The sequence below is a fragment of the Centruroides sculpturatus genome, unplaced genomic scaffold, assembly GCF_000671375.1.
Source record: "Centruroides sculpturatus isolate CEXI.00-Female unplaced genomic scaffold, Cexi_2.0 scaffold231, whole genome shotgun sequence".
NCBI classification, from domain to species: Eukaryota; Metazoa; Arthropoda; class Arachnida; order Scorpiones; family Buthidae; genus Centruroides; species Centruroides sculpturatus.
The window spans coordinates 543,247-569,830 of NW_019384443.1; the positions used below are offsets into that span (position 1 = coordinate 543,247).

Below are 26,584 nucleotides of genomic sequence, written 5' to 3' on the forward strand. Positions count from 1 at the left end.
GCCGCGAATTTCGTGCCAAAAAGCTGCCTCGACTTGTTCGATTTTGTTATCGACTCAATTTCATATTTATTTTCACATTTTCACTTCGCGGTCCTTCTCTGTTCTTTTTCCGTTATTTACACGTTTAGGTCATTTCATTGTTATCCACATTTGATATCATCATTTATCACATACTTCCATGACACTCTTGTCTGTCCGCTACAACTGCCAAGAATTAACGCGATTGGCGAAGCGTAGTGACAGCGGGCCAATAGAGAGCAGGATCCTTGCCATAATGCAGTTTGCGCGCCAATTTTCGTACGTGCGTTAATCAAGCCGAATAGTTTGGCCGAATATTCGGTATTCGGCCTGAGGCCGAATATACTATTCGTTACAACACTACTCGTAACCTTTTTCTATTACTGTATCCATTATTCCTGTCGTCTTCTTTGGAAGACAGGAATAATGGATATAGTACTGAATACAGGAATTGAATAAGGGATACACCACTTCATTGCTAGCTCTGTATCTTAGAAATGTCCTTTAGAGTTTACTTTCACGGGTTAACCAAGATCTTTCTTCACTAGTCAAGGAACTGATATGACACGATAACTATTAATTTCAGGAACTAAGGTATTCTTTATATTTTGGCATTATTGGTTTCTCCAGATTGAATGACTCAACCGAAGTTACTTATCCACAAATATAGTTTTGAGATTCTTCGTGACACTGAATATTTCTCGCTGACAAAGTCTCTATTATGCATATCCATTTTCTTTTATGAAAAGGTTTAGAAACGTTACTTCTTTTAAAATTCATGTAATAAAAAATTCATATTAAATTCATATCACGTGCATTACAATAGCGACGTAAAAATATGGAAATTAACTTAAAAATTAGAAAACACTTTTGTTTCATAACAATATAGAAATAATTTTTAACAAATTTATCAAAAACATAAGGTTATTATCGATTTAAATATTGATATTTTAATTTTTCTTAAATCGTAAGACATAATTTGCATACTTTATTAGTTTGAGATATAAATACATCAGAGCAGAATCTCTCTTATCGTCAAAAGGCAGATTTTGAGTCATATTTTGAAAATGAATGGTTTTACTGGAGATGATGTTGTGATGTGTGTTTTTATTCTATCAGTGTCACTCGATCGACTAGATCATGGAAACATTGTAAGTTTTCCAGCACCTATTTGCAATTTTGTGTAATTTCATCTTACTTGAGAGCTATCAAAATATGAAATAACCTTTTTATTGTTTTACATTTAACTTCTTGTTTGATAATTTTTCAGGTTAGATGTTTAACAAGTTTTGCTTTTCTCATCATGAAGATGGTTATAATTAACGAATATATTTATCGGATGGTGGGTAGTTTTGATGCCTTTCTAATAGCGCTCTACTTAACGTTCATACTTCATTTCTTATACGTTATTCAAATAATGAGATTGTTGGTGAAGTAAGTACTAATGTAATTGCCTTAATTTCTTCTATACAAGATTTTCAGTTATTTTATTCATGTTTTTCAGAAAGTATTTTGATAATCCAGGATACGTCGTGATACTCCTCTCTGCATTGTTTCTAACTTTTCTGATGTGCTTTTTCCCGAAGTTATTGCTGAAATTCGTATCCAAGCTTTCAGAAGAGCATAACAACAAACAGAAACTATTTCAAGCAACACAACACTCAAACTAATTATCAGGGATTATGCAATTGTCGCGTTGACGTTTGTTTTTAAAAAACCATTTTTGAAAATAAGATTTTAACCAAAGAATAATTTATATATTAGAGTAGTTTTATACCAACATCATTGTTTAAATTCTGACTCTTTTTTTAGTTTTAATAAATCGATAAACTATAAATGCAAAATTTTGTCTTTGTATTACCTTTTTCGTGAAGTTTTAATAGCAACGCAATTGTGAATAATTTTAACTTAATATTTGTTTCTATTATGTAGCTTGTCAGTTTTACGAAGCAGACAACTTAGATATAGACAATGTAATCTGCCATATTGAATTCAAAAATGGCGTTAGTAGCAGGCTTGTACTGTACGTCGCTTATATACGGTACTTTAATATCAACGCTACAAAATGTTCGAATGCTCGGCTTTAAATTGCTCTTTCTTTAAGGAGAGTGAAAAGTTTTAGGATATTCAGATTTTGAATGCAATAAAATGTCGTTAAATCTTGTTTTTATAACTGTTATTTTTGTGCAAAAATAAGTAAATTAAATTGTTTTTATATCTAAAAATATAAATGTACATCGAAATAAAACACAGCTCTCGATTTTATCTCTTTTTCTGATGCATTTTTGCACAGTTCGGCAAATTCGGAATCGGAAATATAAATCTGCGCACTGCTCAATAACTGAACTAAATTTTCTTCTTTCAATTCCTCTTTCGGAATAGAAGCTTCCAGAAAAGCGTTAGAATTCTTTTCCAAAAATATCGGTTCTTTCAGACTGATTAGTCCATCAGAACGGCACGAGAAAGATTCTAGGTTGACTAAAGTAAAATTAATTCCTACAATGCCTCGAATGTTCACCAAAATTCCTTCTACATTACAATGCGTGATGGGTAATTGCAAACTTTCAATAAAGCAATCTTCCATCACTACTACGTGGCAAGCGAAAGAATTTTTCATTTCTAAATATGTATTGCGTATATTACTTAAATTTCTGCGATAACTGTATATAAAGCAATTATTATACCAATCCTGTACTCTTCCTCTAGTCTCCTTATTAATTGTAGTTGGAAAATTTGTCGAATCGACGTTAATTCAATAATCACGTATTGCTTGGATTTCATTTGCTTTTAGTAAATGTAGTTTCTCGAAAATGTATTCCAGTTCAACATTATTCATGGTCAAAAACCTAACACAAGATATATTGGGGTCTAAGATAGCACGACATCTTTCTCCGATGATAATGTCATCGAGATTTTCGTTAGATTCTTCTTTCCCTCTAATTCTTAATTTCGCCCAATTGTATATTGCAGAAAACAGAACAAATTCTGTTAAATTTTCAGGATATATCGGACGAGATACGAATCTTTCGATAGTTTGATTTTTGCAATGAAGAAAGTCTTCGCCATTCAATATCGTTTCCCAGTGGGAATCGAACATTTTCCAGCAATAGTATTGTAATATCGTGTCACTCTGTTCGCATGCAAAATCGTGTAGCCGACAGACGTTCGTATCTGTCATTAGTATTACGAGAAAGTTGCGGCATTGCTTGAACAGTTCCGGAATTTCGAATTCTTTGCTCACTACATAAACCTCCATTGCGTTTTCAATCGATGTCAGAAAAAATTGCCAGTTTTGATAAAACTGTCAAAATTAAGTAAAATATTAATTTAACAATTAATCGTCAAACAGTTAATATTTTATTAATGATTATTTATAATTTAATACGACTTACTGTATAATTCGTGCTGTGGTAATATAAGACAAGCGTAGTTTAATGATGGAATTTTGCAAATGAGGATAATATACCACTCCATTAAACAGATAATTACTGTGTCTCATCAAACTATCGCTAGACACTTTAAATGTTTCCCCAGTAACGCATTGCACGTCAATCAAATTGTCTTCTGTACTCATGATTGGTTGATTAAATGATTGATTGATTGATGACATGATTTCATGAAGAATTCAATAAAACAATTAGAGTAATGAACGATTGTCACACGCTTATTGTTACGGCTAATCAATTAGTTTGCATTGGATTATAAAAACAAAATACTGGTTTTGTAAAAAACCAGTACTTTGTTTTTATGTCCATGTCTATTTTATGATATTTCCAAAATCTATTCGAATGACAGAATTACTTAAGCGCATCCAAAGCTTACCATTATTATTCTTAGCTATTTGAAAAACATGAATTCTCCTATATCATTTATACACTCTTTATTGTCTTCTCGTAATGTATTTAATTAATCTCGAGAAAGCTGTTAGATAGACGAAAGTCGAGACCAGATATGCCTTGGATCAGGAGGACCAGATTAACTATATATGAATATCAGATGCAAACCAGAAGTCACGTTACATCAATATAAAACTTTTTCCTGAACGTAGTTAGATAGATAACCGGCACAACTCTATTGCTAACAGGACATCTATAAAGTACAGGAGGAAGACGCCACTACACGAATCGAGAATGTTGTGACGAAAAGTTGCAGCCCGGCATTGCGACGACGTCACAATAAATAATTGCTGGTTAGAATTAGTTTTTGTTTATTTGGTTAGGGCAATGCGACACGTCAGCGATATCACGAGGGGAATGCATCCCAGGAAGACTTTTATTTTATAAGAAGCTAGAATCTATTTAGGTGTTATTAATGTAAAAAATCACAAAAAAACTTTAGCCCGTCGGCCATGCCCGAACCCCCGACTAACTGCCAGAGTTCAGTGGCTTGACGCACTCCGCTACTGGAAAGCGCTTATTAGAATTCAGAAATAAAAAATCTCGAGTTTATTATAATAGTTTATTATAATACAATCTGTTCTGATTTGAATCTATAATTTCTAAACTCTGGAAGCAAACCTCTAAGAAAAAAAGGCCTCCACGATGGACTTTTTAAGGGAAACTCCCCCAATTCATGCGTAGACACGTGGAGAAAATTCCGAACATTCTACGCTTCCACCCTGTTGATCAGCGTAAACCCACTAATAGTGTTTAGTAGATTTTCCACTAATAGTTTTTCTATTAGTGGCCGAGTTTGGAGTATATTTTTTACTGATTAAGTGTTTTTAAATCAGACTAAGTTCAAGCAAATACGCCATTATTTTCTCAATGATGATCTCTCAAATATTGGAAAAAACACTACAGGACATTATGCCACTTTTATTAGATATAATAATTAGAAAAATTCATACAGATCAACTCGACGTTGTTTCGACTTCATAAAAACTTTGGCTGTGAAATATCTATAAGTACAACTTATAAAAGAATTAACGTCAAGAAATCAGGTAATAACTTCACTTATTGCGAACTTTTTAAATCGATGTTTCAGATAATGCCAAAAATTTCCTCAATACAGAAACGTTCAGATTATTTTGTAATATACAGGGTGGGAAAGAAAGTCACTTAACACCCCTGAATACAGAATGTACCCAAAGAATGTACATTAAACACGTCAGGTAACGTACAAAATTCTGTAACCGTTTGAGGCAAGTCAATAAAATCGTTCAGCAATCATATCCTCGTGAAATTCGAACTCTAAATAATGACAGTTTCACAGTGGCCGTGCGTGTAACACACATCAATTTGTTTGGAGAATAATTAAGTTTATCTTTAGATGTACTTTACTAATTCTGTCATTAGAAATTTTGAAAGACCATCTAATACAGCTTATATTATTTACAAAATTAATATTTTATTTTTCGTTATGTAATTACTTATTAATTAATCAGTCGTAACAATAAACGTGTGACAATCGTTAATTACTACAATAGTTTTATTGGATTGTTTATGAAATTTGGTCTTTCATCAATCTAAGAAACACGAGTACAGACGATAATTTCATTGACGTGCACTGTGTTACTGGGAAAATATTCAAAGTGTCCAGCAACTGTTTAGTGAGACTCAGGAATTATCTGTTCAATGGAGTAGCGTATTGTCCTCATTTGCAAAATTCCATCATTAGACTACGCTTGTCTTATGTTACCACAGCACGAATTATACTGTAAGCCATATTAAATTATAAATAATCATAAATAAAATATTAATTAACTGTTTGACGACTAATTGCCAAGTTGAAAATTTCGTTTACTTTTCAGTTTTATCAAAAATGGCGATCCTTTTCTGACGTCGATTGAAAATGCAATGGAGGTTTATGTAGTGAGCAAAGAATTCGAAATTCCGGAACTGTTCATGCAATNTTTGACGACTAATTGCTAAGTTAAAATATCATTTAATTTTTACAGTTTTATCAAAAATGGCGATCCTTTTCTGACGTCGATTGAAAAGGCAACGGAAGTTTAATGGCGAAGATTTTCTTCATTGCAAAGATCAAACAATCGAAAGATTCTTATCTCCTCCGATATATCCTGAAAATTTAAGAGAATTTGTACTGTTTATCGTATTATACAATTGGGCGAAATTAAGAATTAGAGGGAGAGAAGAATCTAACGAAAATCTTGATGACATTATCATCGGAGGAAGATGTCGTGCTATCTTAGACCCCTATATATCTTGCATCAGGTTTTTGACCATGAATAATGTTAAACTGGAATACATTTTCGAGAAACTACATTTACTGAAAGCAAATGAAATTCAAGCAATACGTGATTATTGGATTAATGTCGATTCGCCAAATTTTCCAACTACAATTAATAAGGAGACTAGAGGAAGAGCATAGGAGCACACCAAAATGTTATTTTCCTCAAAAACGTATTATATAATACTATTAATAGAATTACATAATGCCGCGAACCTATTATTATTATAATTATTATTATTATTAAACAGACTAACGCCTGTGAGCAAATTTATTTTACATTTAATTTCTTAGAAAACATAAAAATGCGTGGCTTGTAATAAAGAATAAACAAACATCGTGTTATTTCATCAGTGCTGCGGCAGAGGATTAAATACAAGCATATAAAACACAGCAAGTATGATAAAAATATATAAATAAAACTTGAAATTAATAGAATATGTAAACGTTTACGTCACACCGGTTGCGGAACACTAGTGTAATACAAGAAGAAAGAATTAAGGTGCAAAAACTGATGGTCTACCGGTATTTATTTTAAAATGTCACAGTTAATATGGTTACGCTGTCGCATGGCGTTGACGATTCCGTTTAGGTTCCACAATACCGATATGTCCATTGTACTGGACTACGGTATATCCCGGTATTTCAGGCAGTGCAAGACATACTTATTTAACTGGAATGTAACGCTCAGGAGAGATGCTCCACACATATTGCTATCTTTTAATTTAAAAGCATTTAGGTCTGAGATACCTCCATGGTACACATTTGATTACAATAGTGATTGAAACGACAGGTCCTACACCGTCCTCAATAGGCAATTTTTTCTACTTCCATTTTTCTTCCTTTTTCTTAAATAGTGTACCAATTTTGGTTTAATTTGGGTTAAAAATGATTGGTTGTCGTAAGCGATAAATGTGTCGTCATAGTAGTATGAACGGTGTAAACGCGTATGAATGTGAGGCGAAAAGAGAGCTGCCATTGCCGTGTTGCTAAATAAAGATTTGTTCTCTTTATACGAAATGATTAGTGAATGATACAGCATGCAATTGCGACTGAAACCTGTAAACTTCTTATTTGCATTAATATAATTGAACTATGTTGCAGCAATTTTTATTATTTATTGTACAATAATTGATTAATAAACTGCCATCAACAGCAACACTGCATATAGTAATATTATTGCACAGATGCAGGTTCAGATGTAGCTATTGTCATTAATAATATTACTCTTTTTGCCATGTGAACATGAAAAGAAATTGCATTAGTTGTATATGGCAACACGACACGAGAAGAAGCGTGCCTCTTGGGAGAATGTTCAGTGGGAAACTGGCCCTATTTAGGTGTTACAAACATGAAGAAAACCCGGAAAATTCTACATTTTCAGCTCTTTGGCGAGGCGCAAACTATCGAAAAACTACAAATGTTCAGTGTTTTTCCACTCGACTACTTTTGGGGATCTCTAAAAAACCTTCAATCCTGTTTATTGTGGGTTAGACCATACCCACAAGGGTGAAGGACGGGCTCAATGTATCTGGGACAGAGCTTTCTAGAAAAATTCTTGAAGACATGCTCGCCCGAATTTGATCCCGACTCCTTCAGAGAGGTGAGCCGAGACATTTGCTGCCACGATCATCACTCTTTAATTATTATTACATACCTGTCCGTGTTTAATATTCAAAAATTAATAAAAACCAATAANACGAGAAGAAGCGTGCCTCTTGGGAGAATGTTCAGTGGGAAACTGGCCCTATTTAGGTGTTACAAACATGAAGAAAACCCGGAAAATTCTACATTGTCAGCTCTTTGGCGAGGCACAAACTATCGAAAAACTACAAATGTTCAGTGGTTTTTCCATTCGGCCACTGTTGGGCAACTCTAAAAAGCCTTCAATCCTGTTTATTGTGGGTTAGACCATACCCACAAGGGTGAAGGACGGGGCTCAATGTATCTGGGAGAGAGCTTTCTAGAAAAATTCTTGAAGACATGCTCGCCCGAATTTGATCCCGACTCCTTCAGAGAGGTGAGCCGAGACATTTGCTGCCACGATCATCACTCTTTAATTATTATTACATACCTGTCCGTGTGTAATATTCAAAAAATAAAAAAAACCAATAATAATCATTAAAATTTTCTATCTTCTTCAATTAACGCGTAACAAATAAACTCAACAATTGACCTTTCATTGTATTGCTCTTATTGCGAAGAGTGCGATTTCGAGTGATTGAAAAATGCTTTTTATTCTAGCGATTATCGACCCTTGCCTTCACCCTTGGGATAAGAAATTTTTCACATTTTGTTGTTATTTATGCAAATAAGAAATTCATTCGAAAAATTAATGGCTTTAAACAGAAATTGTGTATTAGGAATATCGATGCTATTAAATTTTGGTGGTTAAATGTCGAGGAATGGGGAGATAAAAGGGATCGTGTGTCTTATCTCGAGTAGGGTCAGTTCTAATGATAATTTTACTCTTTGTTAGCATTTACAAATCTTTTATAAAACCCATCGCTACCCTCAAAATTAAGCTTTTTACCATGTCATAGTTAAAAATATAAAAAGTTTTTAATAAAATATCGTAACAGATGGAACCACCAAATGTCGCCGGGAAAGTTTAGCAATTCGTTGCTGGATTTTTAAAAATAAATTTAGTCATTTTTAGACACGTTTTTCTCTCATTGTTCAAAACTCTCCTTGTTTAGGCGATGAATATATGGTCACTTCATATATGTAACACAATGATGATAATTATTTTTATATCTATCTATACCTATCTACACTAGAAAAGGTACAGGCGGCTACGTATTCATCGAAATTCTTTTTTTCCGCTTTTAGTGAGCGATTGGTTGAAGATAAGGAGGAGTATGGATTGGATAATAACGTTATGGTTCCTCCAACTAAGATGAAAATGGATAAAGATTTCAGAAAGCAAGAAGATAGCACGCAGAATAGTTTTGGCTATACTATTAGCTACACTATCGGATGTGCTATTAGAAATAGAAAGGCATTGAAAAAAGCCGGATCTTTCTTCAAGGCAGTATGGTAACCAGTCAAGAGGTAAGTTTCTGTGTATGTCAGTACAAACAAAGTTCGATTTAATCAATATAAATACAGCCGAACCTTCATATTGTACTCTCAATATGTTCTGATAAAATTCAAATTCAGATATAGGTTTTCAATAAATAATTAAACTTGTTTTTCACATTCCAGATCAGCGCAAAAAGTATGGATAAATATGAAAAGTGGAGAAACTGAATACGTTCAGTTTGAATAAGGATCATCATTGCATCAAGTATACGATTTACCTGCTTGATTTTGTCCGAGTTCGTCTCGGGTAAGTGTTTAATCGGAATATTTTTGTATTTTATACTCAGCAGTTAGGAGATTTTCCACTCTCAACTTATAAATTAAACTCCATTTCTATCCCCGATGTACAGTACCACCAACACACAATGGCCAGGTAACAGGAGAACAGGAAACGTATATTAACGTGAAGATACATTATGTTCTTCATACGATTCAGATTTTACATATAGACAGACTAGGAGCTAGAATTTTAAGCATTAGAATTATATATATACAGTATATGTATATTTTTGTCCAAGTATCGATAAAAATATATTCTGAAAGTGTACTAGTCTCGTAACATAGGAAAGCAACAGCGTAAATAGGAGTAGAGATTAAAATGTTTAGCAAGTTTATGTGAATAAACTTGAGAACGTGAAGATTTTAAGATTTGATGAATGATGTGGTCGGATGGCCGGGCGGTAATACCCTCTCGGTTACGGAAACTTGGAAAAATTGGGACAAGAGGGGAAGAAGGAGTAAAAATTTGAAGAAAAATGCGGACATAATTTATGGAGATCCTCGTATTAATATTTTCAAATGCAATAACTCATCAATAAACGTAATTTGTTGACCTTTAAAATAAAGAAGTTCTGTGAATATTTGTCTTACAGAAACATCACGATGAGCCTGATTATCTGATGTGGTTGGTCGGGCATTTGAGCTTCATCTGAATAAAACAGCAAATGATACGGATGAAAGGAACCAGTAGTGAGGGAGAATAGATTATTTATTTATTTATTTTATTTATTTGATGCTGCACACTCCGCTCATCATAAATATAATAGAGGTCTAATAGTTATATGTCGTTGGATATAAACCATTTTGTTTCTTTGCTTGTTTTTTTTTTAAATATAACATTTGCATGCAACAAAGGGCTTAACTATAGGGGTTCAGTGTTGACGAGCAGTGTTTCTGTCGCTCTAATTATTATTGTTTCTATCTTACAATTAGAATCTGATATATTTATCACTTAAATTTGGTCTTTCAATTTGATGAGAGATTTGGATTTATTTTCCGTATATGTCGGGTGTTTTTAAAATAAGTAGGCTATCTCTATTTGGAGCTGTCGATAGCTGGAAAAAATAACCCAAATGAAACCAAAATTGGTACATGTACTATTTAAGAAGGGGGAAGAAGAATGGAACGAGAGAAAAATTGCCGCTAGAAAGTTTGAAATGTAATGTGGAATTAAATCTAGAGAACTCGTACCCAGTACTTTAAAAATAGAAGTTTGTTGGAAATTTTGGGCCAGAGGCGAAATTTTGACACGCTACAGGACTTTCTGAAAGTCACTGTGTACAAAGAGATCTGATTATTTATTATTATTTTACTTTTAAATAACCTGTTGTTTCTTGTTGTTTCATTGTTATTAAGTTTATATTTAATATGTATATATAAATGAGATTGTGTGGATGTTTGTTTGGTTGTTTGTTTGCTATAGACGGCTAGGCCGTTTCACCAATTGCAATGTTACGTTTGTATATAGCTAATTTAGATAATGTCTAACATCCCACTCCAAAATATCTATTGAACTTCTGTAAATCAATTAATTTCTATCTTCATTCGCTTTGCCGATTTACACGTAGCGCCAATAGATCGTTCAATTCCGGGGTGGGTAAAGCTCACGACATTAAATTCGTATTAATATGAATTAATAAAAATACTCATATGCAGTTTCTATAAACATTCAGAGTGTTCTATAAGTCTGAAACCATAGAAGTTATATTGACCTTTGTTTACCCTTCTACAGTTGAAGCATGGCGCTGAGTTAATTCAAAATTACACAAGAAATTTTCAAATTATATAAAATTAAACGGTTTTTGATATCTAAAAATATAAATTTACATCGAAATAAAAGATATCCCAATCTTCTGTGTTACGTCCTTTTCCAAACAGCGACAATTCCGACAAATACAGATCATTAATATAACTATCCGCATTGCACGATGATAGAACTGAATTTTCTATTGTCAGTTCCTCTATCGGAATAGAAGCTTCCAGATAAGCGTTAGAATTCCTTTCCAAAAATATCGGTTCTTGTAAAATGATCAGTCCATCAGTACGGCACGTCAAAGATTCCAGGTTGACTAAAGTGGAATTAATTCCTACGATGCCTTGAATGTTCACCAAAATTCCTTCTACATTACAATGCGTGATGGGTAACTGCAAACTTTCAATAAAGCAATCTTCCGTAACTACTACGTGGCAAGCGAAGAACTTGCGCATCAGTAATTGTCCGATACGTGTAGATCCTAAATTTCTGCGATTTTTATATATAAAGAGTGGGTTATTAAAATTTTCGTCAGTATACGATTCTTGTAATCTGTTTGCAGTCTTCTCACTAATTGTTGGAAAATTTGATAAATCCTCATTAATCGGATAATCACGTATTGCATTGAATTCATTTGGTTTAAGTACGTGAAGTTGCTGAAAAATGTATTCCAGATTATCATAGTCCATAACCAAAAATCTAATACGAGAAAGGTACGGGTTTAAGATAGCACGACATGTTTCTCCTATGGTAAAGTCATCGAGATTTTCGTTAGATTCTTCTTTGTCTCTAACTCTTAATTTCGCCCAATTGTATATTGCGGAAAACAGAACAAATTCTGTTAAATTTTCAGGATATATCGGACGAGATACGAATCTTTCGATAGTTTGATCTTTGCAATGAAGAAAGTCTTCGCCATTTAAGATTGTTTCCCAGTGGGAATCGAACATTTTCCAACAATAATATTGTAATATCGTGTCACTCTGTTCGCATGCAAAATCGTGTATCCGACAGACGTTCGTATCTGTCATTAGTGTTACGAGAAAGTTACGACATTGCTTAAACAGTTCTGGAATTTCGAACTCTTTGCTCACTACATAAACCTCCATTGCGTTATCAATAGATGTCAGAAAAGGATCACCATTGGTCATAAACCTGTCAAAATCACGTGAAAGATTAATTTAGCAATTAGTAGTCAAGCAGTTAATACTTTATTTATGATTATTCGTAAATTATTATACGTAGCTTACTCTACAATTCTTGCTGTGGTTAGATAAGACAACTTTAGTCTAATGGTGCAATTTTGTAAATGAGGAAAACATTCTATTCTGTTGAATAGATATATACTGTGTCTCTTCAAACTATTGCTGGACAATTTGAATATTTCCCCAGTGACACATTGCACGTCAATCAAACTATCGTCTGTATTCATGTTTCTTCAGATTGATAAACAATTGTAGCAATGAATGATTGTCACAAGCTTATTGTTACGGCTAGTCAATCAATAATTAAAATCTTGGTTTGATAAATACTTTGCCTTATCGTCTTTTGAAACCAATGTTAAAGACTAAATTATCCTTGAGCAATTAAAGATTAATCTAATCATTTATTTGTCATTATGCTAAAACACTACTTCAATTTGACGTATAAAGTAGTGAAATCTGCCATTTTCATTCTGTTCATATATTAAATGTATATTTAATTCATGACTATCACTTCTAAACCCTTCATTTTTGTTTATTTTACGGGTATTTGTTTTCGTTTTCTGAGGCCACGTTCCTATTTACTGGTGTTTTACTGGACGTTTTGGTGTCCTGGTAACTTCCTTTTTATGCTGTTAGATTAGCGTGTGTCAATAAGTGTTTTTCATGATGACGTAGAGACTCCTTTCAGGAAATAGAAATATCCGTTTGAACCAGACAGTTCTGTGTAGGTATCAATGCAGCATCATATGCCATTTGTTTCTTTCAGTTGCAACAACCATGCTACTCTCTGTAAGGCGTTGCAAACTGTTATTTATCTTGATGTGTGGAATCTCTTTTACTTGTTGTCATTCAGCACACGTTTAGGAATAGGCAGGATGGGCTGTTTTGCAATTAGCACAGTTTGGAGTATCACTAATGACGTTAAGTTGCACACTTTGAGTTTATACTTTTACCATGGCAAGTTATCTTCGAATGGTCAATATTCTGACATTAGAAAGAGCGCAGTGGTTCTGGTACTTATGGTGAAACTATACTATACAGATATCCTGCGGTAACAGAAGATACGGTAACAGAACATTATAAACAATGTTGGCTGGTTGATAAGGATGGCATTCGTTGAAGATGAATGTTCGGTATGTTTTATGCTTATGACACAACCCATATCGAGGGGGAGATAATAATAAAATATCTTTAAACCATCCTTTGGAGATACCTTCGGATTCAAGAGATGTTTCTGGGCACGGGGGGAAAATTTACATAAGCTTCATGTAAATACATTCATATGCCAAAAGTCATGGAATAGCTACCTAGAATCGTGTTGCCCTGTGTCTTCATCCATTTGTGAATTCGATGTGGCATCGATTTCACAAATGGATGAAAACTCGAGAAATATTGCTATCTGAATATCTGCCCACAGTCCCCTAGTATTTGTAGGTGCAGGATCATGGATGCCACCACCACATTCTACAAGTGATTAATTGGATTAATGTTGAGTGAATATGGTGGCCACGTCATCGAAACTGTCCAGAATGCTCCTCAAACCATTTCTAGAGAATTTTATCCCGATGGCAAGATACATTTTCCTGCTGGAATATTCCAGCAGGAAAATGTATCTTGAATATTTCCTGAATCTTGAAAATTCAGGAAATATTCTCCTGAATCTCAGGAAATATTCTCCTGTATCATGAAAATTCATGAATGACTACAAATGTTTAACAAACAATTTAATGCAGCAGTTTTTGGTCATTGGTGTTTGGTCACAAGGAAAAGTTGGATTTGACATTTGAAGCAGCCTGGGTTTGAAACATAAGGACGAGCACGACAATGCATCTAACATGACAAAACAGTCAAGCAGTAACATCTCCGCGCGTTTTTCATCGATCATATTCCTCCAAGCCAAGGTCATAAATGACTTAACGATTGACTCAAATCAGACTATGTATACAGACTGCAATTTGCAGAGATCCATCACAGGAATTAATAGGAATTTAATTCCCATATAGTTGGATGGATCTAAATCAGGGAATTGCGTTGGTTCAGCGTTTGTCTACTATTATGAAATCGAAATAGATCAAATTTTTCTGAGGCATGTATTTTTACTGCAGAGTTGCAGGTTATCTACTTAACCTTAAAACATATAAGGAGAAAATGTCATCGTTTCTGTGTGATTTATACTGACGCAGTTAGTGCACTTCAAGCTTTGATTTCTTCTAAAACTATTTCACATTCAGTGTGTTGGGAAACGTGTGTCGTCCCTCAATTGGAAGGCACTCTAAAGGCTAAAGCAACCTGCAAGGTATGGCAAAAATTATACAGAATAGACTCTTGCAATTAAAATTGAAACAGTCCAAATCAGATTTGAATTGGAAGCATCGTTAATAAGCTGGTGCAGCAGCAAGTAACACGTCACTGCTCAGTCAACTTACGAAGCCGAATTTATTGCTTTTGCCGAAACTGGTAACGAAGCAATATGGATTTAAAAAAGTTGTTGAAAATGATACCATCATTTCCAGATAAAAATATTATAATATTTAGTGACAATATAGCATCCATTTGCGTCTCATTCCCTGTGGCAGAAAAACAAGGAAGTCACAAACGTATAAAGCATTTTGATATTGGGTACCAATATATTAAGATTTAGCAGCGACAAAGCAGGTAAGTTTAGCGTACTGTCCAAATGAAAAAAAAAAATGCCTACTGATGTTTTAACGAAAGGGCTGGGTACACAGAAACATGTTATGTGTGTGATATTACCTGATGCCCAAGTGGGAAATGTACAGTATGTGTGAGTGTGGGCATCTGGTTCATCGTCGCATAATTCCTTCACCTCACCGCGGAGGAATACAAGTTAAACAATGAGTCACCAGTATCATCCGGATTTTTTCCGGAGTCACAAACGGTGAGGTGGCTGGACTGACCATATAACATTGTTGGAGTAAGGATGTGTCTGGTACACCGTCTTTTAATCCAAGGAATCTGCCATTAACTCATTTAAATATAAAAGAAACTTTTGCCAGTTCAAATGTTATCAGATTGTGACAGAACCGTAAAGAAGTTATACAATTTTCTATAAAGTATTTACTGAAATAAATTTGTTACTCGAATTTAAATTAACCGAATTTGTTGTGTTTAATTTTTGACAGGTCTGTCAAACATACGACTTTGCATGCAAAAATAAAGAGAGATATCTGCGATATATATGTGGAAATAAATAGAAAACTCCTAGAATGAAACGTTTGGCAGTTTACATTTCATTAATTAAATGATGGAAAAGAACAGTGGACAGATTACAACCCATTTGTATTTACTGCACTGAAACTGTTTCGGGAAATGCTCGACACGTCTGTTAGATATGGGAATGCTTACACTAACATCTATACAAACAGAAAAACCCCCGAAATTTTTTGCATTTCTCAACATTTCAATGTGTCCTGAGCCGAAAAATATAATAAAAATGTTGGAGTAATTTTTTGGCCGATCGCCATACTTTCTCATTGTTATATACAGTCGACCCTTATAACACTGTTGATAATTCCGTTTTATATGAATTCCATGTTGTACGAGTCACTTAGAAAATACGTGTGTCGGGCTGTGAACGGCTCACGTATTTGTAAAATCTAAGTGACTCGTACAACATGGAATTCATATAAAACGGAATTATCAACAGTGTTATAGGGGGGACGACTGCTACTGTACCATCAAGTTTCATAGTTTAAAAAAATAGAAAATTAAATTGTGACCATATAAACAATTAAATATAAATATTTTCATATTGATACTGAAATTTGATTTTGGAGGGCGAGCAACAGCGAATTTTTCATATTTCTTCCCTCAAAAACCGGTCGTCCTCCTTTTCCATTGTAGACTTGGCCGAACTCTTAATGGGCATGGAAAATAGACCATTTAGTACCCATAGAGAAGAGAATCAAAAACTGAGTTTTAGCAGATCACTGCAAATCTGTATAAAGGTTTAAGCTCATCAGTGTCCGAATTGATAATACCATTGAATACTGGTAATTTCCTTATCAACAAGCTGACCTCGTGGAGTTTTCTGAATTTTCTTCACGTTTGTATCACCTAAATAGGGGCCAGTTTCCTATAGAAATTACATCTCGAGTCGCGTTGCCATACACAAATAAGAATCAAAACAAAACGACAAAAAATTTGAATTTATAGATGAATGAATTGACAAATTATACTCAAATAATAGAATATACGGAAAAAGTGAGAAAGATTGGATTGAATTGATGGGTAAGGGAACATCACACGTGGACTATATGCCTTCTGGAAAGATTTTTTTTTGGTACGAAGTGACCTCTGTTTATATTTTATACACGTGAAGAAAACACAGGAAGCTCCACTTGGCTAGCTCGTTGGTGAGGTGCGAACTCGCGACCAACTATCATTTTTTAGTGGTGTTAATCATTGCTAAGCTGAGAAAGAATATATTCTGTACAGTAGTGTTGACAATACTGAGAAAGAAAGACAAAAATAATAATAATTTTATCTTAAAAAAAAACGATTATTTAATATTCGTAAGACTTTAAACAATAAGAAATAATTACGAATGCAAAACGTCAATGGTTGCTGCTACTGTCTACAACGTTTTCGTTTTTCTAATTAGTTTTCTTTATAGATTTTTCGAAAATTAGTATTCTCTGTTGTTGTTAAACTTTTAAAATTACTTTTAATTAAACAAAACTTATCTTGTTTAATAATTTTATATTATTTATTCTTCTTGAAAATTGGTTTACTTTCTTTTGATTTATTAGTTATTTTCAATTGGATTATTATAATTCGATAGACAATTTTTAATCTAATAACAATGGATGTTATTTAAAGTTTTTTACTTATTCGATTAAATTTCCTCGCTCCAAAAATTTCGATCGAAAATGCTGTCTCTAATCTACTTACATGCTTCATAGACATTCTCTTGGTTGACTTTTATTTGATACATTCACTATTCTCTCGTCATATGGAATAATTATATTTGTTAAAAGATGCTCTAATAATTCATTTGATTAATTTTTACATTATGTTGTTTTTGTGTATAAACCACTTTAATATAATGAATGAGATTCGACCCACCAACACGTGCGAACCCACAACTAACGTGGAGTTTTTCGGAAAGTCTTCACGTGAAATAGAAGCATGAAAGTCCATTGGAACCCCTTTTTGGCAGATCGTCCACGTGTTGTTTTGCCTTACCTCATCACTCCACTTTCAATTCTTGAGATTGAACGACAATGCGAAAGATTACAGGATGATCCTTAATCGTAATCATGGGGATTTAGAGATAGATATCGACATGTTATTAACTAAACGTTAAGTTAAATAATCTGTATCTTAAGGCCTCCTTCTCATAAACAGTTTATATGTGTATAGCCTAATATTTTGTGAAGGAGGAAGGGTATTTTGTAACGTAAGGCAAATTCAGGCATGAAAGCATGGGATGGTCATATAGACATAGAAGAGAGAGTTAATCTGGTTTGTGTAATAAAACTCGTTCCTTGGGGGATTTTTCTGATTAGGAATGGCAATCGAAGTGGTCAAGCTGTGTCAAACGTCTGAGATCTTTAGATGGAATAGAACATTGGTTTTCAACGAGTGCCTTGGAAAGCCACTCGTTTTCAGGGAAGCCACTGGAAGAATATAAAATATTGAAGGCAGAGGAACTTCCNGGTCGACTATACAGTATAACAGAAGGAAAGTATGGCGTAAAATGGTATCCCGGTTTCATGAAAAACTTATTAAGAAGATCTAGTTCAGCAGAAAACCAACAAGAAATATAAATGTATTATTTTATTCTATCTAAATGTAAATAACATAAGAAACACTTTAAATATCAATCATACGTATTTGTAATTTCTATGCAAGCTTAAAACAATATAAAATAACTCTGAAAATTGATTTGTAACACAATTCTGTGAATAGAAAACTGGTATAACAGAAGTCTTCTTCATCAACATTTTCATTTATTGATAATATAAAAGTCAATGCTGAGCAGGCCTGATTTCTGTAAAATATCCAGTTTATAAGAAATGAAGTGCTTTATTCCTATAACAAAGTTGACTAAACATAGTATTGAGCTGTTCAATGACAGCAAATAATAAAAACGGAGTTTCCTTTCCTTCAATTCAATATAATACTCGTATATGCAATGTCACGAAAGTCAAGAAAGAAATATTACATATGTATTTTGAATAGCTTAGATAATGTTTTTATGTTGTTAATTAATCAGTATTGCTGTTTAAACTCTTTCTATTTATGATACTGCCCAGTTTGAGTGCATTATTCTATGGTGCTCACCAGTAGCGATGGATAAAACTCCTGAACAGTCACAGATTCGCTCCTTACTAACGGGTTTTCCGGATCGTTTACATGCGTGTAACATTTAGCTAAGAACCAGTTTTCCATTGAAAATCTTCCTGAAAGATCTCCCTCGTGTTTTGTTGTCTAATACTATATATATTAAATGCGAGAAATACAGCTGTAAGAATTGTTATTCTTTCTTTTAACAAGGCGTGAAATTTCACATGTGCAGTCTACATTGCTTACAAACTTGTTGACCTTGAGAACAACTGGAGTGGGCTTTCCCGGGTAGTTCTTATGTACCCTTCAGGGAAATATTGGTCTAAAGCAGGAGGGGAGCTAACTTACCGCATCTGTTCAAATATAATACAATATTGTCGATTTTAATGCTATTATATTACGAGGGGACCGAAAAAAACTATGGGGGAAAAATTCTACTGAACAAAAAACAAAAAAAAACCTGCTGATGTTATAAAAAACATCCAATAGCGTTTTAAAAAATTTTACCGAAGTCAAATCGGTTAAATAGAAGTTCAGAACAATTTAATTAATTTGATTAAAAAACTCCCATAAAAAACAATAGCGCGATTAATTACCTAATTAAACGTATAAAAATAGAGTTTACACAGGTGTTGCAGATAGTTCTGCAATTACATTTTATTAGAAAGCAATAATTACGACTTTATTGTTTTCGAATTTTCATTTAATATACGTTAAGAAGAATAATGGCAGATGGTCCACTGGAATGAAAGTAATATAAATAGCGCGAGTATTTTAGACAAGTTCGTAATCACGTCGACGAATCGTGGTGGTCCCTTCAAGGAAAAATACTGAAATAAAATCCACTTCAACGATGAAAATATTTATTGCATTCATTTCAGCTTTACTACTGTTAGGTAAAGCAATTCTGTATTTTCTAAATTCGAATGATAGAGGTGTTTTGAGGAATGGTTCTATTGTTCTGGGTCTCCAGGATCGAATCTGGATGGTTTAATCCCAGGAAATTTTTCATGAATAGACTTTTCAGGATATATAGTTTGCAACCCGGCTTACGTCCCGGTTACTTCATTCTGGGCCTGTTCGAACCTAAAATGGGTATGGGAAGATGAAGTACACTCTTAGGCCCACTTTTCGGAGTCAAAAAAACCCATGAAAAAAAAGATATCAAGTCGATTTCGTTTGCCGTCATATTCTAGTATTATTTTATAAACCAAATCAACCGAATAATTATTTGCATAATTGATAATGACCAGAAATTCAATGGATGAAGACCAACATATTTTACGCGTGTGCCACTCAAAACGACATAATTTAGTTATAGATGCTGAAACCAGGTTTTATAACTGCCATACGCAGGATCAAACGAAAGTGTAACCTCATCCTTAGTTCAAATCCCAGAAATTGTCAGTACTGACAAAAATATAATTTGCTGCTCTGGGGATCCAAAATAATCCCGGATCACAACAGATGCAATCCATGTAGCTGATCCTCGTGAAGCATGTAAAATTAATGCAAATAAGAAGTTACAGGTTTCAGTCGCAGTTGCATGCTTTATCATTCACTAATCATTCCGTATAAAGAGAACAAAGCTTTATTTATCAACACGGCAATGGCAGCTCTCGTTTCGCCCCACATTCATAGGCGTTAATACCGTTCATACTACTATGACGACACATTTATCGCTTACGACAACCAATCATTTTTAAATAATTTTTCGGCTGTTTTATCTTGAGCTGTAATTGAGCAATGTTGCAGTAATTATCACAAGCCGCCCACAAAAAGTTTTCGAGGTTGTTCGCCAGGATTCGATTTCGGGTACCGTACCGATTCTCAAACAAGTATGTCCGATTCTCAAACAAGTAAGAATAACCTCTGATCTCTTGTCGTAAACCTCATTAGGTGTCTAATTTTCTATCAAAGGTTTGATCTCCTTTAGTTTATTGTGGACTCGTTCATTCCGCATGTTCAGCCATCTTTCTTCTTCTTCGATGGTGTTTATATGGAGATTTTAGCTCAATGTAGGCTCTTTCTCCGAGTAGAATTGTGTATGTGTATGATCGCTAGGCGACCGATTAGCCGGCTGTATCGAACAGCCATACGTACGCGCGGGAAATAAATGCCTTCCGGGAGGACTTTTATGGGGAACTGGCCTCCTATTCAGTCGTTATAGGCAAGGAGAAAACCCGGAAAACTCCAAGCAGCCAGCCTGTCCGACCGTGGCGCGAACCCACGACGAACCTCCCAGTCTTTAGGGTCTGGTCACCACTACGATGAGCGGCAACGGAGACCACTCGCCCACTGGTGGGGGCCATGTTCAGCCATATCTCTGCCAGTCGTATTTAAACGACAGGCTTCAAATCGCGGCCTTCAACAGGCACGAAATACATTAAAGGACCAGATGACTTTGCAGCTGCATCAGCTTGTTCATTTCCTCTTATACGTGTGTGGCCTGGGACCCAATTGGAGAAATTCAAAACAAAGAGATGGCAAATAAAGTTTAATATAATTTAAATCTAGAATATACATAGGTTTTATACAGTAGGAGGTTAAATGCGATTAAATATAAAATCATACAAGGCTTTGACTATTCAAATTCCTATGACGCGGGTTGCGTGCCTAAGTTCAGGAACCCGGAGAGAGAGTTTACATTTATCTATACAAAATACCTCAAATCTTCGTTCATCGAGGATATGGCGTCGTTCTATAGTCTTGAGGAGGATTCTCTGTCGAGGGAATGGTGACTGTCTTCTCCGGGGTCTGGATTAAGTCCGTTTTATGGAGGTAGAGGCATATAGAGCTCCTTCTTGCTCTTCCTTCTGCACTAATGTATCCTCTATGGGACTTCCTTATAATAAACACCCGGACCTCTCTGTGTCTCGTCATTTTATACGTTTAGCCTGGGAAACTGATCGGCAATTGTTTGGAAACGAAGGTTGATTTGGCAGGTGCTAGTTCAGCTCTAATTCTTGTTGACTCAACGGTTTCACTTACTTTCTTCTCCTTTCACAATCGGATGTTATCATTTAATAACTAACTGTTTAAGGTCTCATCCATTTGTCTCATCCGTAGCTCGTGCGATGTTTTCTAACAATCACGACGAATGTTATATAAAAATGTTATTAAAAACGTAATCAACAGTGGAGTAGACAGGTATGGTTCTACCCCCAGTAGTGAAGAATAAACGTGAAAAATTTTAAAAATAATTTTTCGCGCGTTTTTTCTCATTACCGTTTTAGAAAAAAATTTTGTAAACAGTTATGTCTAGTAAACAAAAGCCTTTTTTTATTGTTACATAAGTCATTTTCTAGGTGAATTTTTTTCGCGGTAGTTTTTGGCTACTTTTTGGCCATACCCTTAAAAGAATTTAATGGGTATATCCGTCCTTCACTGTTGAGTGGTTAAAAAATCCTTAAAACTTGCGGATCTCACATTTATATAAAGCAAGAAGTATACCAAACCCGTGCTCTTCCTCTAGTCTCCTTACTAATTGTAGTTGGAAAATTTGGCGAATCGACATTAATCCAATAATCACGTATTGCTTGGATTTCATTTGCTTTCAGTAAATGTAGTTTCTCGAAAATGTATTCCAGTTCAACATTATTCATCGTCAAAAACCTGATGCAAGATAGATAGGGATCTAAGATAATACGACATCTTCCTCCGATGATAAAGTCATCAAGATTTTCGTTAGATTCTTCTTTATATGTAACTCTTACTTTGGCCCATTTGCATATTGCGGAAAACAGAACAAATTCTCTTAAATTTTCAGGATATATCGGACGAGATACCAATCTTTCGATAGTTTGATCTTTGCAATGAAGAAAGTCTTCGCCATTCAATATCGTTTCCCAGTGGGAATCGAACATTTTCCAGCAATAGTATTGTAATATCGTGTCACTCTGTTCGCATGCAAAATCGTGTATACGACAGACGTTCGTATCTGTCATTAGTGTTACGAGAAAGTTACGGCATTGCATGAACAGTTCCGGAATTTCGAATTCTTTGCTCACTACATAAACCTCCATTGCATTTTCAATCGACGTCAGAAAAGGATCGCCATTTTTGATAAAACTGAAAAGTAAACGAAATTTTCAACTTGGCAATTAGTCGTCAAACAGTTAATTAATATTTTATTTATGATTATTTATAATTTAATATGGCTTACAGTATAATTCGTGCTGTGGTAACATAAGACAAGCGTAGTCTAATGATGGAATTTTGCAAATGAGAACAATACGCTACTCCATTGAATAGATAATTACTGAGTCTCACTAAACAGTTGCTGGACACTTTGAATATTTTCCCAGTAACACAGTGCACGTCAATGAAATTATCGTCTGTACTCGTGTTTCTTAGATTGATGAAAGACCAAATTTCATAAACAATCCAATAAAACTATTGTAGTAATTAACGATTGTCACACGTTTATTGTTACGACTGATTAATTAATAAGTAATTACATAACGAAAAATAAAATATTAATTGTTTGACGATTAATTCCTTTCACAATCGGATGTTATCATTTAATAACTAACTGTTTAAGGTCTCATCCATTTGTCTCATCCGTAGCTCGTGCGATGTTTTCTAACAATCACGACGAATGTTATATAAAAATGTTATTAAAAACGTAATCAACAGTGGAGTAGACAGGTATGGTTCTACCCCCAGTAGTGAAGAATAAACGTGAAAAATTTTAAAAATAATTTTTCGCGCGTTTTTTCTCATTACCGTTTTAGAAAAAAATTTTGTAAACAGTTATGTCTAGTAAACAAAAGCCTTTTTTTATTGTTACATAAGTCATTTTCTAGGTGAATTTTTTTCGCGGTAGTTTTTGGCTACTTTTTGGCCATACCCTTAAAAGAATTTAATGGGTATATCCGTCCTTCACTGTTGAGTGGTTAAAAAATCCTTAAAACTTGCGGATCTCACATTTATATAAAGCAAGAAGTATACCAAACCCGTGCTCTTCCTCTAGTCTCCTTACTAATTGTAGTTGGAAAATTTGGCGAATCGACATTAATCCAATAATCACGTATTGCTTGGATTTCATTTGCTTTCAGTAAATGTAGTTTCTCGAAAATGTATTCCAGTTCAACATTATTCATCGTCAAAAACCTGATGCAAGATAGATAGGGATCTAAGATAATACGACATCTTCCTCCGATGATAAAGTCATCAAGATTTTCGTTAGATTCTTCTTTATATGTAACTCTTACTTTGGCCCATTTGCATATTGCGGAAAACAGAACAAATTCTCTTAAATTTTCAGGATATATCGGACGAGATACCAATCTTTCGATAGTTTGATCTTTGCAATGAAGAAAGTCTTCGCCATTCAATATCGTTTCCCAGTGGGAATCGAACATTTTCCAGCAATAGTATTGTAATATCGTGTCACTCTGTTCGCATGCAAAATCGTGTATACGACAGACGTTCGTATCTGTCATTAGTGTTACGAGAAAGTTACGGCATTGCATGAACAGTTCCGGAATTTCGAATTCTTTGCTCACTACATAAACCTCCATTGCATTTTCAATCGACGTCAGAAAAGGATCGCCATTTTTGATAAAACTGAAAAGTAAACGAAATTTTCAACTTGGCAATTAGTCGTCAAACAGTTAATTAATATTTTATTTATGATTATTTATAATTTAATATGGCTTACAGTATAATTCGTGCTGTGGTAACATAAGACAAGCGTAGTCTAATGATGGAATTTTGCAAATGAGGACAATACGCTACTCCATTGAACAGATAATTGCTGAGTCTCACTAAACAGTTGCTGGACACTTTGAATATTTTCCCAGTAACACAGTGCACGTCAATGAAATTATCGTCTGTACTCGTGTTTCTTAGATTGATGAAAGACCAAATTTCATAAACAATCCAATAAAACTATTGTAGTAATTAACGATTGTCACACGTTTATTGTTACGACTGATTAATTAATAAGTAATTACATAACGAAAAATAAAATATTAATTTTGTAAATAATATAAGCTGTATTAGATGGTCTTTCANTAATGGAGTGGTATATTATCCTCATTTGCAAAATTCCATCATTAAACTACGCTTGTCTTATGTTACCACAGCACGAATTATACAGTAAGTCGTATTAAATTATAAATAATCATTAATAAAATATTAACTGTTTGACGATTAATTGTTAAATTAATATTTTACTTGATTTTGACAGTTTTATCAAAACTGGCAATCCTTTTCTGACATCGATTGAAAACGCAATGGAGGTTTATGTATTGAGCAAAGAATTCGAAATTCCGGAACTGTTCAAGCAATGCCGCAACTTTCTCGTAACACTAATGACATATACGAACGTCAGTCAAATACACGATTTTGCATGCGAACAGAGTGACACGATATTACAATACTATTGCTGGAAAATGTTCGATTTCCACTGGGAAACAATCTTAAATGGCGAAGACTTTCTTCATTGCAAAGATCAAACTATCGAAAGATTCGTATCTCGTCCGATATATCCTGAAAATTTAACAGAATTTGTTCTGTTTTCCGCAATATACAATTGGGCGAAATTAAGAGTTAGAGACAAAGAAGAATCTAACGAAAATCTCGATGACTTTACCATAGGAGAAACATGTCGTGCTATCTTAAACCCGTACCTTTCTCGTATTAGATTTTTGGTTATGGACTATGATAATCTGGAATACATTTTTCAGCAACTTCACGTACTTAAACCAAATGAATTCAATGCAATACGTGATTATCCGATTAATGAGGATTTATCAAATTTTCCAACAATTAGTGAGAAGACTGCAAACAGATTACAAGAATCGTATACTGACGAAAATTTTAATAACCCACTCTTTATATATAAAAATCGCAGAAATTTAGGATCTACACGTATCGGACAATTACTGATGCGCAAGTTCTTCGCTTGCCACGTAGTAGTGATGGAAGATTGCTTTATTGAAAGTTTACAGTTACCCATCACGCATTGCAATGTAGAAGGAATTTTGATGAACATTCGAGGCATTGTAGGAATTAATTCCACTTTAGTCAAACTAGAATCTTTTTCGTGCCGTTCTGATGGACTAATCAGTCTGAAAGAACCGATATTTTTGGAAAAGAATTCTAACGCTTTTCTGGAAGCTTCTATTCCGAATGAGGAATTGAGAGAAGAAAATTCAGTTCAGTTATTGAGCAGTGCGGAGATTTATATTCCCGATTCCGAGTTTGCCGAACTGTGCAAAAATGCATCGGAAAAAGACATAAAATCGAGATCTGTGTTTTATTTCGATGTACATTGATATTTTTAGATATAAAAACAATTTAATTTATTTATTTTCAAAAATTGTAAAAATAAAGAAGAATATTTTCTGTATAATTATAAATTAAAATTGACATATGTAGTCACATTCGTTTCTCTTTTTTGCGTCTAACTATTTCATATATAGATAAATAATTTTAACGTAATTTTAAGCATTCGGCCAGAAAGTGCCAAACTGTTTAACGAGCTGCGACTAACCGTTGTGTATGATTGATGGAAATTGTGTTCATAGCCTGTTAAACTCTACGGATATTTTCCGCTGACTGCGAGTTCCCTCCATCAAAATAACGAATTCATTCCCGTATACTCAATTCCATCTAAATGATTATTGGCTAATTGAGCTTCTGTTATTTTTAATAACATGAAGCGCATACAGAGCATTCAAAGTCTGGATGAACAAATTTATAGATTAAACGTTGAAATATAATACGTAAA

General features: G+C 34.1%; 4 protein-coding genes and 1 long non-coding RNA gene across 5 annotated transcripts; 3 read left to right on the forward strand and 2 right to left on the reverse strand.

The window, feature by feature from the left end:
* The first annotated feature begins 909 nt into the window (after positions 1-909).
* Positions 910-2,190, forward strand: LOC111620210. Its single transcript, XM_023362110.1, has 3 exons — positions 910-1,169; positions 1,289-1,452; positions 1,523-2,190. Exons 1-3 carry the CDS (start codon positions 1,086-1,088, stop codon positions 1,686-1,688), a joined length of 414 nt encoding a protein of 137 aa, XP_023217878.1. The 5' UTR covers positions 910-1,085; the 3' UTR covers positions 1,689-2,190.
* Positions 2,191-5,414: 3,224 nt separating this feature from the next.
* Positions 5,415-9,933, forward strand: LOC111620211. The gene is made up of 4 exons (XR_002755873.1): positions 5,415-5,676; positions 5,918-6,383; positions 9,043-9,264; positions 9,418-9,933. It is a non-coding gene; the product is annotated as an uncharacterized LOC111620211 (long non-coding RNA).
* Positions 9,934-11,359: 1,426 nt separating this feature from the next.
* On the reverse strand, positions 11,360-13,025 carry LOC111620212. Its single transcript, XM_023362111.1, has 2 exons — positions 12,577-13,025; positions 11,360-12,481 (listed from the first exon to the last, which is right to left on the reverse strand). Exons 1-2 carry the CDS (start codon positions 12,756-12,758, stop codon positions 11,383-11,385), a joined length of 1,281 nt encoding a protein of 426 aa, XP_023217879.1. The 5' UTR covers positions 12,759-13,025; the 3' UTR covers positions 11,360-11,382.
* A 10,367-nt stretch (positions 13,026-23,392) lies between these two features.
* Positions 23,393-24,731, reverse strand: LOC111620213. The gene is made up of 2 exons (XM_023362112.1): positions 24,509-24,731; positions 23,393-24,414 (listed from the first exon to the last, which is right to left on the reverse strand). The coding sequence occupies exon 2, from the start codon at positions 24,366-24,368 to the stop codon at positions 23,775-23,777; it is 594 nt and encodes a 197-aa protein (XP_023217880.1). The 5' UTR covers positions 24,369-24,414; positions 24,509-24,731; the 3' UTR covers positions 23,393-23,774.
* Positions 24,732-24,870: 139 nt separating this feature from the next.
* LOC111620214 lies at positions 24,871-26,514 on the forward strand. The gene is made up of 2 exons (XM_023362113.1): positions 24,871-24,948; positions 25,040-26,514. The coding sequence occupies exon 2, from the start codon at positions 25,086-25,088 to the stop codon at positions 26,127-26,129; it is 1,044 nt and encodes a 347-aa protein (XP_023217881.1). The 5' UTR covers positions 24,871-24,948; positions 25,040-25,085; the 3' UTR covers positions 26,130-26,514.
* Positions 26,515-26,584: the final 70 nt, after the last annotated feature.